This window comes from Mustela nivalis (assembly GCF_964662115.1).
Source record: "Mustela nivalis genome assembly, chromosome: 8".
Taxonomy (NCBI): domain Eukaryota; kingdom Metazoa; phylum Chordata; class Mammalia; order Carnivora; family Mustelidae; genus Mustela; species Mustela nivalis.
Genome location: NC_139027.1, coordinates 80606173 through 80620036, shown reverse-complemented (window position 1 = coordinate 80620036; position 13864 = coordinate 80606173). Strand labels below are relative to the sequence as shown.

The following is a 13864-nucleotide window of genomic DNA, read 5'->3' as shown; positions in this document are numbered from 1 at the left end:
AACTGATACGTGGCTAAGCAGAATGTGGTATATTCATACAATAGATATTATTGGCTATAATGTGGAGTAAAACACAAGTGCTTGCTAAAATATGAATGCTAAGTGAAAGAAGCCAGAAACCAAGGACCACATACTGGATGGTCCCATTTGTATGAAATGCCTAGACTAGGCAAATCTAGAAGGAGTGAAAGTAGTTGAGTGATTGTCAGGATTTGGAGGGAGGGGAAATGGGCAGTGACCACTTTATGGGATGAGAAAATTAGTATTAACGGTGGCACAGCCTTTTGGATACACTTAAAACCGTTGAATTATAAACTTTATAATGGCGAATTTTATGGCACGTGAATTATCTCTCAATCAAAAAAATGGGTTTAAAGTAAGTAAATTCCTGATTTTCAGTGTATTTTTCCCATGGCGTACCTCAGAAGGCCAAAGAGTTCAGGGGCCATGGCAGCGGGGGTTGGAGAAACCAGTCCACTCAGGTGGAAGAATTCAATTGGAAAATGAATTCTTGGGCATTGCTTCTCTTCCGAGCTGAATGAAAAATGCTTGCTGCAGACATTTTTAATCAAGACACTCCCACGGTTAACGTCACTCCACTTAGGCTGGGTGCTACCTGTGAGGCTGCTTTGGATTCTCTCCTCTGGCTAATAAAGCAATTTGGGAGGAGAGTGTCCTTTCCCAAACCTGCTGGAGGTGGGGTATTAAAGAGGGTGGAGTGCCTTTGCCGGAGAAAGCCCGTGGCTGATGAGATTGGGCTTTGCTGGAAAGAAGAGAGCCAAGCAGAAGACCAGCTTGATGCAGTCATCACCAAAAAAGGGCAGGAATGGAATAAAAATGGAGACAAACGGAACCTTTACCATTGTGTTTCTGCAAAAATCCAATGACCTTTTCCAGCACGGTGGTTTTGTCCATTTTCCGCGTATTGCCAGGGAGCATGGAGCTAAGTTCTTTGATGAGAACATTGAACTGGTCCCGACGCTTCTTCTCAGACTTGTTTCGAGAAGCTCTGTAAACACAGAACACACAGGTTACTGGAACATTCCACTCCATAAAGGCTTTATTATGAAATGGAGGTACTTTCCAACGGAGTGTGTTCTGTTGTGATCATCTTATCAGAACCCTTTCAGGGAAAGTAACGTTCGCCACATTTCAGAGTTGGGTAATGGGGACAAAAAAATGTTTTTCCAGACTCTTGGCCACAAAGACAGACAGTGTTAATAAGCAAGTTCTGACTCAGATGCAAAATCTTACACAGATTAGCTCTGTTGCCAGATGCTGCTTGCTCTGACTTCATGGAGCTTTAAACTTCAGAGAGCAAATGATATGCTGTGTACACGGCTGCAGCCCAGAGGGTTTTGCTCTGAAAGCCCTTTCCTAGGCTCTAACCATGTTCCCTCCACCCCAGAGCATGCAGCCCTCAGCATCAAGTTACAAGGGTAAGCCAGGTGCCCTGAGTGTCTGGCAGAGAACTGTGCCACACAGGGCATATGTCTTGGCCTCTGCCCCAGAGCTCATCATCCTGTGGGGAGACAAGGCACATCCCACACGAAAATGACTGCAAAACCATGCTTGGGGCACCTGGGTGGCTCAGTGGGTTAAGCCTCTGCCTTCAGCTCAGGTCATGATCCCAGGGTCCTGGGATCGAGCCCCACATCGGGCTCTCTGCTCAGCAGGGAGCCTGCTTCCCCCTCCTCTCTGCCTGCCTTTCTGTATACTTGTGATCTCTTTCTCTCTCTGTCAAATAAATAAATAAATAAATAAACAAACAAAAAACGAAAAAAAAAAAAAACCGTGCTCAACCTGGGGCCAACGTATGACAGAGAGTGCGTACGGCTGTCAAGCTGCTAAGCAGATGAACCTTTGACAAGATGACACAGAGGGCCTTATATGCATAATACTTAAGAAGCCAATCTGAAAAGACTACATACTGCACAGGTTCCAACTATTTGACATTCTGGAAAAGGCAAAACTATGGAGACAGTGAGATCAGTGGGCTGGGGATGGATAAATAGGTGGGGTACAGAGGGTTTTTAGGGCAGTGAAATGCCTTGTACGATATGATCATGGTGGACCCACATCATCTTACATTTGGCCAAACTCACATAATATCCAACACCAAGAGTGGGTGCTGATGGCAAGTGTGGACTCTGGGGGATAGTGATGTGTCAGTGTGGGTTCATCCACTGTATCCACTGGGGGCTGTTGGTAATGGAGAGGCTGTCCATACACAGGGGCAGGGGATATATGGGGGCTCTCTTTACCTTCTGCTTGGTTTTTCTGTGAACTTACACCTACTCTAAAAAAAATAAAGTCTATTTTAAAAACGACACACTACACCACACATCTACAGAGAGATCAAAGTAGAGCCACTTGGCTTGAGGGGAGGGGACCTCTGAGCAAGCCTGGGGTCCTCAGGAACTGGAACAGGAAAACACACTATATGGGCCATTTTATAGATAGTCAAACAAGGAGCATGTGTCGCAGGAAGCCTGCCCTTGCCCTGGGAAGCAGCACCACTCTAGAGGCCTTGATCTTTAACGACACACCACAGACCAAGTGGCTGGCTCTCCACCCCATGGGACTAGCCCCTTATCAGCAATCACTTTAACTGAAGGTGATCGAAAGTGGACCCACCTTCCTCATTTCATCCAGGATGGACTTGTTCCACAGTCAGATCACTGGGAGGACAGGGGCCTCAGCTGCGGGGCCCATCGAACTGGTCTACCCGCTGCTCTCAGCACCCTGGGACCTGGCATCTAGAGGCCCAGGGCAGCTGATCACTTATCAGGAGGCTACTGGCCAACGTACAGTCAGGACAGGGTGTTGGTGGCTTGTGACAGTTCAGCAAATTCCCATCAGAGGGCTGCACCTCCCCTGGGGTCGGTATCCATACCGACAAGTATCAGTGTCAATAAAGATTCTGCTTCCCCAAACAGCCCCTGCAAATATAGGGACACAGAGCAAATATCCTCTTCTCAGATGTCATAGGGCCATAACCACCCTGCTTGTCTCTACTAAGGACACACGACCTGCCTTTAATTCAACACACCCGTTGGCAAGCTGTCCTTTATCTTTCCTGATAATACCTGAGGCAATTCTTCAAAGCTTACCTCAAGTGTGTGATCACCACCCATGCATAACCATCTCCTTTTCCTGACTTTTCCCTCATTTCTAACCTTCTTGGATTTGGGGGAGGACCTGACACCCTTAAAGGATTCCTACAAAGGTCTCATTCCTAGCCAAGTAACCACCCTCATATATGTCTTCTCAGAGTCACAGACTGAATGCAGGTGTCCAAGGAACACACTAAGGCAGCTTTTGCGAGTCTAGGGTAAAAAGCATTATGTTCAAACACATAGGAGAGAAGAAAGAAACCTTTTAACTTTCCGAGTGACTGTCTATGCATTATAAATAATTTTTTGGCCTAGATTTGAAAGAATGACATGAGCCTTCTTAGCCAAAAAAAGCTCTGCTCCTGTCCTAGTTTGCCCATTATAAATTATTTGTGAGCCGATAACACCCAGCTCATTATTACTCTGTTCTCTTCTTCAATGGGTGTAATGACAACCAACATGGCCTGGCAGAGAATACGATGAAGGCTTATATCATTAGTGACAGAAACACAAGCTTGTTTCCGTCAGCCTCCGCCTGAGACACACTATGGTGCCCACTGGAAATCGGTCACTGTCAGCTGGATCTGTGGCTCTGAGGCAAGAGAAAGAAAATGAGCCTCAAATGACCTTATTTCCGATAAGGAGGTCGTCTTGGCAGGCCCCGAGACACCACGCAGAAAGTACTGGGACAACCAGCTGAAAGACCCCTCATCAGCCTCTGGCTTTGATTTTTCCTTCATGTCATTATTTACATTCAGTAAAATCCAGCTATTTGAAGTGTACGGTTCAATGAATTTTGGTAATTGTGTAACCACCACCCAAACTCAGAGACCAAACTGTTCCCTCGTCCTGAAAGATATTCTCCTGTGTCTCTCTGGTTGATCTCCCCTTGATGACAGCCACAGGAAACCAGTGATCTGCTGTCACATTAGTTTTGCCATTTTTAGAATTTCATGTAAATAGAATCAGACAGCATATAGTCTTGAATGTGCAGTTAGCGTTAGGTTTTTGAGATTCATCTGTGTTGTCGTACACATGAATATTCCTTTTGACGGCTGAGTAGTATTCCATGGGGTTGTTTCCAGTTCAGGGGGATGGAGAATAATGCTAATTGGAGAATTGACATACATGTCTCTACATAGACATGGGCACACATTTCTCTTGGGTAAATACATAGGTGTGAAATTGCTGAGTCATAGTCTTACTAGATGTTCCCTGTGATTAGATATGCCAAGTGGCTGGACTGTGTCTACGTGTCCACCAGCAACCTAGAAGGGCTTGTGCTCCTCCAGACTTGTCAACATGTGGTATTGTCAGTCTCTTCTCACCTGAGGCATTGTGATGTTTCCTCATTATAGTTTTAATTTGCAGTTTTCATTTCCTGATGACTAATGACACTGGACACCCCTTCACATGCTTCATGTTGTTTTGTATATGTTCTTTTGTGAAATGTCTGCTCAAATCTTCAATGGGGTTGTCTTACTGAATTGAAGAGAGAGAGGACGGAGGGAGAGAAAGAAAGGAGGGAAGGAAGGGAAGAGGTGTGTGGGTGTGGGTGTTTGTGTGTGCGTGTGCATGTGTGTGGGTGTGTTAAATACACGTTTATACAAGCCTGACCCTTTGGTTTTGAATGCAGGGCTCAAAAAGCACCAGGTGATCTTTTCTGGGGTCCCCAAGGGACAATGGTTCCATTGATAACATTTGTCGGGCACTTACTAATGTAATGGGCACCATTTTAAATGCTTTACTTCTATTAATTACTTTCATCCTTGCAATGACCCTTGAAGATAGATGCTCTAATTCCCAGTTCACAGATGAAACAGCAGAGGCACTGGGATGTTGTGTGACTCACTGAAGTCACATGACCAGGAAGTGGTGGAGCTGGCTGGCCTGTGTGCCCGTGCTGTGAAGCAGTGCCCTCCCCTGTCTCCTCCAGCTCCCTCCAGAACCATCACCAAGCTATCTGTTATGGAGCCATGCACCAGTGCTCTGGGAGCACAGAACTAAGAGTGACAAATTCTTGCTGCTTGAGGTTATAGCTTAGAAACTAAACATCTTCTGCAGAAAAATGGCATTGCATGCTAATGGGATGATGGTGTTTGTGTTCAGGGAAGAATACTGTAGAAAAATACTGGAGAAAATACTAAAAACAGCCAACTGAAAGAAGCTTAGAGTCTAGAGGAAGAGAGGCAAGTCACACATCAGGGGCAACGTTTTAAGGGTTAGGTGAGAAGTTTAGACAAACTGCCAAAGGAGTTCACATGGGAAAGAGAGCAGCCATGCCAGGGGGTCAGGGAAGCATCAAGGGAAGGGGCTGATGCAAGGTGGCCTGGGGGGGGCAGGTTGTGGGGACAAAACCAATGAAAAGGTGCATTGTCAGTTTTGACAGAACAGTTGGAGATGTGGGAAAGTAAAGTGAGAGAGGGGACAAAAAAAGTGAGGCCAGCCGCAGTGTCTAGAATCCAGTATAGGCGATCTGGTCTCGGCTTGTGGATGAGTTCGGGACAGGGCACTGATGGGCCATCTGAGGGAGAGAGAAAAGGTCAGGACATCAGGAGAAAGGGGAGAGGGACCCCGCTCAGGGGTAAGTGAGCAGAGACTGACAGGGAGGTGAGGGTGGCCGGGCACAGTCCCACAGTGCCCTGCGTGGCTGTGGGCTGCGCTCCCCGAGGCTCTGTACTAACCAAACCTCCTGTGACAAGCACCAGGGAGAAAGCGGGCCTCAGAGGCAAAAAGAGCCTCACCTAAATTTCATTTGTCTAAGGAAAAGTAATGCTGTTGATACATACCTTTAAAAGTCCTACTCGCAAAATGAACATACAGTAAACTTAACCTTTTCTTTTGTGCACAGTTCTATAAATTTTCACACATGTGTAAATTCGTGTAACCAGCATCACAGCCAAGAGACAGAAGAGTTCCCTCTAAAGCTCCTTCATTCTCTCCACATCTGTAACCCCAGGCAACCCCTGTCCTGTTCTTCATCACCATGCTCTCTCTTGTGGAATGTCATAGAAATACAACCATAAAGCACATAATCCCTGAGCCTGGCTTCTTCTATCCACAGAAATGTCTTTGGGATTCACTCAGATTACTATGCCTATCAGCACCTTGCCCCTTCTTAGTGCTGAGCACCGGTTTTGTATCATATGGATGTCCCACAGCTGGTCTATCCATTTATCTGTGAAGGAAATTCAGGTTGTTTCCCATTTTTTTGGTGGTTATGACTAGAGCTGCTGTATACATTTGTGTACAGGTTTTTTTTTGGGGGGGGTGTGGACACAAGTTTTCAGCTCTCTGAAGAGTAATCTGGGTCCTATGGAAAATGTACATCTAATTTCATAAGAAGCTTCCAAGTTGTTTCCCACAGTGGCTTTACTACCTCCTCACCAGCCACGTAGGAGGGATCCAGATGTTCTACATCCTCAAGGGGAGTTAGTATTGTCGGTACTTGTAATTTAGCTAATCTAGAAGATATGCAGTATTATCTCACTGGGGCTTAAATTTGCATTTATCTAATGGCTAATGATGTTCTCTTTTTTTTGGCCATCTGTATATCTTCTTTGGTGACGCATCTGCTCAGGTCTTTTGCCCATTTCTTTTCTTTTTTTTTTTTTTTTCTTTTGCCCATTTCTAAATTGGGCTTTTTATCTCCTTACTGTTGAGGGCTGGGCATCCTTTACATATTCTGACGCCAGTCTTTTGTCCGACATACGATTTGTCACTAGTTTCTCACAGCTTGCCTTTTTATTCCCTTAATGGTGTCTTTCACAGAGACAAAGTTTCTCATTTTGATGAAGTTCAATTTCACAATTTATTTCTTTTGTGGATTGTGTTTTGATATCAGGTCTGGGCACCCTCTGCCCAGCCGCAGGCTCCTGTAGAGACCATAGAGATCTCCATAGAGATGCTCCTCCTGGAGCTCTACACAGTTCTCGTGTCACGATCCACTTGGAGCTCATTATTTTTACAATATGTAAGGTTTTTATTTTTTTTTTAAGATTTTTATTTATTTATTTGACAGACAGAGATCACAAGTAGGCAGAGAGAGAGGAGGAAGCAGGCTCCCCACTGAGCAGAGAGCCTGATGCAGGGCTCCATCCCAGGACTCTGGGATCATGACCTGAGCTGAAGGCAGAGGCTTTAACCCACTGAGCCACCCAGGTGGCCCTATAATATGTAAGGTTTTGGTTGAAGTTTTGTATGTTGTTGTCCAGTTGTCAACTCCATGAAAGAAAAGACATTTCTACATGGGGTTACCTTTGAACCTTTGTAAAAAATCACTTTATCATATTTCTGTGGGTCAGTTTCTGGGTTCTCGATTCTCTATTCTATCTCATTGACCTATGTTTGGATCGATTCCTCCACCAACACCATGCTGTCTCCATTACTGCAGCTTTATAATAAGTCTTAAAATCAGATAATGTGATTCCTCCAATCAGATAAAGTTGTTCCTCTTTTTCAAAATTATTTTTCAAAACTATTTTAGTTTCTCCGTCTTTCCATTACATTTTACAATTAGTTGTGTATATCTACAAAGAGTTTTGTTGGGATTTTGAATGGAATTGCTTTAAATCTATGGACCAATTTGGGAAAATTTGGTATCTTTATTCTGTAGAGTCTTCCAGCCATAAACACAAAGACAACTTTCCATTTATTCAGGTCTCTCTGATTTCTACTATGGGCATTTTGAAATTTTCACATAGGTAACTCACATATGTCTTATTCAATTCATACCTAAGTATTTCATTCTTTTGGATTGGTTATAAGCCGCATTGTGTTCTTAATATCAGTTTCTAATAGTTCACTGTGGGCCTACAGAAAGGTGATTCATTTGTGTGTTGACCTTGTATCCTGTGATCTTGCTAAATTCACTTATTAGTTACAGGAGTTTATTTGTTTTGCGAAGTCTCGTGGGATGTTCTATATACAAACATGTCATCTGTCAATAAGGGAAGCATTATTTCCTTTTTTCCAATCAATGTGTCTTTGATTTCTTTTATGGTCTTATTGCTTTAGCTAAGACATGCAGTATGACATTGAACAGGAGTGATGATAGCAGACACCTTTGTCTTATTCCCCATCCTAGGGGAACACATTCAATCTTTCGCCAGTAAGTATATCAGCTGTAGGTTTTATGTAATGTCCTTTATCAGGTTAAGGAAATTCTCTCCTATTCCTAGTGTTCTGGGAGTTTATAACAAAAATACAAGTTGAATTCTGTCAAAACCTTTTTCTACTTCATTGAAAACGATCCTGTGGTTTTGGTTTTGCTTCTTTACCCTGATAACTTGGTGGATGACAATGACTGAACAGCCTGTCATTCCCTGGATAAAACTCTAATTGGTCATGTTGTATTTTACATATATGTGTATGATATATGTATATATTACACACATATACTTGTTAATGTTTTGTTGAGGATTTTTACATTTGTGTTCGTGAGGATATCTGTCTGTAGTTTTCTTTTCTTGTACTCCCCACCGCCCTACTCCAGGTAATGAGAATCTCAGAAAATAAGTTAGGAAGTATTTCCTCCTCTTAACTTACTGGAAAGGACTGTGTAAAATTGGTGATATTTTTCTTTTAATGTTTGAGTCCGAGATTTCTTTTTCAGAAGATTTTTAACTACAAATGCAATTTCTTTATTTGGGACAGTTTAGGCTTTCCATTTCACCTTGTAGGAGTTTTACCTCTAATCTAAGTTGCCAACTTTACATGTATACAGTTTTTTTATAGTATTCCCTTATGGCCCCTTTAATGTCTGAAGAGTGTGTAATAATATCTCCTTTTTTATTTCTGTTATTGGTAATTTTTATTTTCTTTTCGGTCATTCTTGCAAAATGAAAACCAATCCTTATTGGTTTTCTTTTAAATCATATTTTGGTTTTTCTCTATTATTTTTCTGTTTTTTCAATCTTATTGATTTCTGCTCTTAAAATTTTCATTCTTCTTTTTGTTTTGAATTTATTTTGCTCTGCTGTTTATAGTTTCTTAAAGTAGAAGCATAGTTACTGATTTGAGACATTTTTACTATTTTCCACTATAACAATTTAATGCTATAGATTTTCCTCTAAGCACTGCTTTAGCTGCAACCTACAAGTATTAATATGTGGTATTTTTATTTTTGTTCGGTTCAAAATATTTTCTAAAATTCCTTGAGACTTCCTCTCTAACCTTTGAATTACTTAGAAGCCATACTGTTAATTTCCAAGTTTTAGAGATATTGTTCTTGCCATCTTTCTGTTTGTACTTAATTTCATTCATCTAGACTTCTTTACATTTATTTTGTGAAACAGGATTTAGTGAGTGTTCAATGTGTACTTGAAAAGAGTGTGTATTCTGCTTTTGTTTAGTGGAGTGTTCTATAAATGTCAAGCAGTTCCTATTAGTTGATGGTGTTTTTCAGTTCTTCTAAACCCTTGCTGAATTTCTATCTACTAATTCTACTACTGATAAGCATATTAAAGACACATTTCAGTTCCTTATTCTGTGCTTCAAGCATTTTGGAGCTCTGTTGTTAGGTGTATACACATTCAGAATTTTTATGTGTTCTTGGTAAACTAACTATCATTATGTATGCCACTCTTTATTCCTGGTAAATTTTTGCTCTGAAATCTACTTTATTTTATATTTTATATTAATACAATCACTCTGGCTTTCTTTTCATTAATGTTTGTGTAGTATATCATTTCCCACAGTTTTACTTTGAGCCTATTATATCATCATATTTTAAGCAAATACTTTGTGAACAGCATATGGTTAAGTCATTAAAGAAATTCACTCTGACACTCTCTTTTAGTTGGCATGTTTAGATCACTTAGAGTTCATGGGATTAGATGGGATTTAGGTGTACCATTTTACCGTTTTCTGTTTTGTTTTACTTTCATTGTTTTTTGTTGTTGTTTTCTATTTTTCTTATCTTGCCATCTTTTGGATTCTTTATTTCATTTTATTTAATTTAAAGAAGTATTTCATTTTAGTCTATCATGTTTTTATTTACTACAGTTCCTTGTATAGTGTCTAGTAATCACTCTATGGATTACAATATAAAAACATCATTTCAGGGCCAACTTAAACTATTTTACCATTTCAAGTAGGATGTAGAAACTTTATTCCATTTAGTTCCCTATATCCTCCCTCCCTTTATGTTGTAGTTATCTTATGCACGATATCTACGTATGCTGAATCATGTCAGATTATGTTACTTTTCCCAAATGTCAGACTATCTATTCTATGTAGCCAGATATCTACCATTTCTGTTACTCTTCATCTATATCTCTTATCCCAAGCTTCCATCTGGTATCATTTCCTTTCTGTTAGAGAAACTTCCTTAGAAATTCTTTCAGAGCAGGTCTACTGATTAAAAAAAAAAAAAACCTTTAGTGATTTTTTTTAATTAAAATTTTTTCTTTATTTATTCAACAGACAAGAGATCACAGGTAATCAGAGAGGCAGGCAGAGAGTGGGGGGAAGCAGGCTTCCCGCTGTGCAGAGTGCCCGATGCAGGACTCCATCCCAGGACCCCCAGACCATGACCTGAGCCAAAAGCAGAGGCTTAACCCACTGAGCCACCCAGGTGCCCTGTTTTTTGTTTTTGTTTTGTTTTGTTTTGTTTTGTTTTCATTTGAAAATGTCTTCACTTACCTTCATTTCTGATGGATATTTTTACTGGATCTAGAAATCTGGGCTAATGTTTCTTTTCCTTCTTTTCCTTCAACTTTTAAAAAATACTGTGTCACTTCTGGATGGCTTCCATGGTTTCTGATAAGAAATCCATGGTGTTATTTAGATTTGTCCTATGTAGCTGGTCTTAGATCTTGAGTGGTGGTCTGTCCTGCAGTTCAGATCTGAAAGGCTATGGTACATTAAGGTCAGACCCATGCATATTCAATTTGGTGGTGAGCTTAGATCTCATAATCCTCTTTATATGGTCACTTCCCTGAGCTACTTCTTCTCAGATCTCTGCCCAGTATTTTTTTTGGTTCCCATGGCTCCCTTTTTGTTCCTCTAGTCAGAAAGCTGGTTCTTAAATAATCCAATCATGAAATGGGCAGAGGACATGAACAGACATTTCTGCAAAGAAGACATCCAGATGGCCAACAGACACATGAAAAAATGCTCCACATCACTCAGTATCAGGGAAATACAAATCAAAACCACAATGAGATACCACCTCATACCAGTCAGAATGGCTAAAATTAACAAGTCCAGAAATGACAGATGCTGGTAAGAATGCAGAGAAAGGGGAACCTGCCTACACTGTTGGTGGGAACGCAAGCTGGTGCAACCACTCTGGAAAACAGCATGGAGGTTCCTCAAAAAGTTGAAAATAGAGCTACCCTATGACCCAGCAATTGCACTACTGGGTATTTACCCTAAAGATACAAATGTAGTGGTCCGAAGGGGCACGTGCACCCAAATGTTTATAGCAGCAATGTCCACGATAGCCGAACTATGGAAAGAACCTAGCTGTCCATCAACAGATGGATGCACAACAGATGGATGTGGTATATATATACTATGGAATATCATGCAGCCATCAAAAAAAAAATGAAATCTTGCCATTTGCGACGATGTGGATGGAACTAGAGGGTATCATGCTTAGCGAAATAAGTCAATCAGAGAAAGACAACTATCATATGATCTCTCTGATATGAGGAAGTGGAGAAGCAACTTGGGGAGTTTAGGCTCCCAGAGCTCTGGAATTCCATAGGGTTATTGTACCTGCTGTTCAGGAGCTACGTGAGATTTAGCACAGCAGCCTGCATTCTTACAAGGTGACCTTGCTTAAGGTATATCAAAGGGACTTAAGGAAGGAGAGGCACTGTGGAAAGGAAGGTGGGAGAGGACCATGGTTCCAAGGTCAGGTATTGTGGAAGGGGACCACACATGTATACACACATGTACACACACAAACACAACCCTCTTTCATTTCTCCGATAGGTGAAACCTTGAAGGCCCTTCTGTTGCAGGGGATTTCATGAGGCATACTATATAAACCATGCTCAAGGTTTCTCTCCCCTCCTTGGTGAGGGGATGATCACAGATGTGGATATTTAGTGTGCAAGACTGGGCTTTACACTCAACCACTCAAGAAGGATAGCTGTAGCTGGGTGGGGAGCAGGTCCTTTTGAGACGCTTATGGCACAGGCCAGGAAGGAAGATGCTCATGTCCTATCCTCCTAGGAGAGGCCCCATGGCAAGAATAGGGAATTTGGGCAGGCAGCTGAATGTAAACATGCTCTTATAGGTTTGTGTCCTCGGCTCTCTCTAAATTCACAAAGGCACATGACAGTGGTGCAGTTACATTTTATATGTGACCCCAAATCCTGGGTTTCCCTAAAGGGAAGAAATGAAAAATCATTGTATCAGAACTTCTGATCTGTGAACTAGATCAAGAATAAAGATAAAGTTGGTGAAAAGAGGAAAAAATTACTATCATCACGAGGGGACTCTTCTTTTTAACTTACTTCATGTGCAGACAGGTTGGGCTGGTGGACATCTTCTGCTCAAGCCTCTCCAGCATCTAGAGAGACAGTATCTGTAACACGAGACACGCTTCCATACTAGGAGCCCTTCCTGATGTTTAATTTAATCCCAAGGATGCCATCTTTTTAAACTGGCCCCCACAAGTCTAGTTCTGTTAACTGAGTAGATAGAACATACTGATGAGGGAAAAACAAGATGCTTCTCTGAATCACACGTGGTTGGCCAAATGGAGTAAAGCTGAAAAAATCAAATGCTACCCAATAAAGTTGGAAGGCAGTGGCCAGAACTGGTGACAGAAGCACTGGTGGGCTGCCCGTGCTGCCAAGAGCAGCTGGGTTTTTGAGTAAAAGGTATAACAATAGGTCTATAAGTACGCAGTTCTATATAGAGTGACTTTTTCCTACAGAGAGTCTCCATGGGGACAATGCGAAAGGCAATTTATGAGGTATATTAGTTTCACACTTACAGGTACCATTGGAAGTTAAAGAGTGGTTGGGGTAGCAGAGAATCAGGATGGTATAGCTTAGCTGACGGAGCATTAGACAAATTTCCAGAAAATGTGAGTTCTTGTCCTGGTTCTGCCACTTAAGCCTAGAGAGAGTGGGCAACGCATTCCCACCTCCACAGGTCTTAGGTTCCTTTTATAAAATAGTGAGGACAGTGATATAGTGATTTTAAACCAGAGAATCATAAAAATTTTTCTGAAATTCCTTCTCCATCAGAACATGAGTTCTAAACCCCCCTTCCTTGAGTTGGGCTGGCTGACCTCAGTGACTTGCATCTAGAGAACAGAATGCAGCACAAGGGAAATGCTTGACTTCCAAGGCCAGGTAGTAAGAGGACACACAGCTCCCTTCTGGCTTTCTCGCCCATGCATGATGCCCTGGAACCCAGTCACCTGTTGTGAGGAAGCCACTTCCACGTGGAAAGCCACAGTCCCAGCTGACAGCCTACATCAACCACTAGCTTTGGAAGAAAGCATGTCTTTAGGTTGTTGCAGCTTACCATCTTTTTTTTTTTTTTAAGATTTATTTATTTATCTTAGTGAGATAGAGAGATGTGTGCATATGTGCATGCATGGGGGGCGGAGATGAGGAAAAGAATCTTAAGCAGACTCCCCACAGAGCACACAGGGTGAGGCAGGCTCAATCCCATGACCCATGCCATCACAACCCCAACAGAAACCAAGAATGAATGCTCAACCGACCAAGCCACCCGGGCACCCTTCCAGCCCAGCATCTTTGAGCTGCTCTAGCCGA

The 13864-nt window shown here is 42.0% G+C and overlaps 1 protein-coding gene across 7 annotated transcripts in view; it reads right to left on the bottom strand.

The window, feature by feature from the left end:
* NPAS2 (neuronal PAS domain protein 2) overlaps window positions 1-13864 on the bottom strand; it is a 152989-nt gene that overhangs the window by 59299 nt on the left and 79826 nt on the right. For all 7 annotated transcript variants that reach the window (XM_082747077.1, XM_082747074.1, XM_082747076.1 and 4 more), the window contains exon 3: window positions 861-1009. In XM_082747077.1, coding sequence (XP_082603203.1) covers window positions 861-1009 — 149 coding nt within the window. The remainder of the gene's footprint in view (window positions 1-860; window positions 1010-13864) is intronic.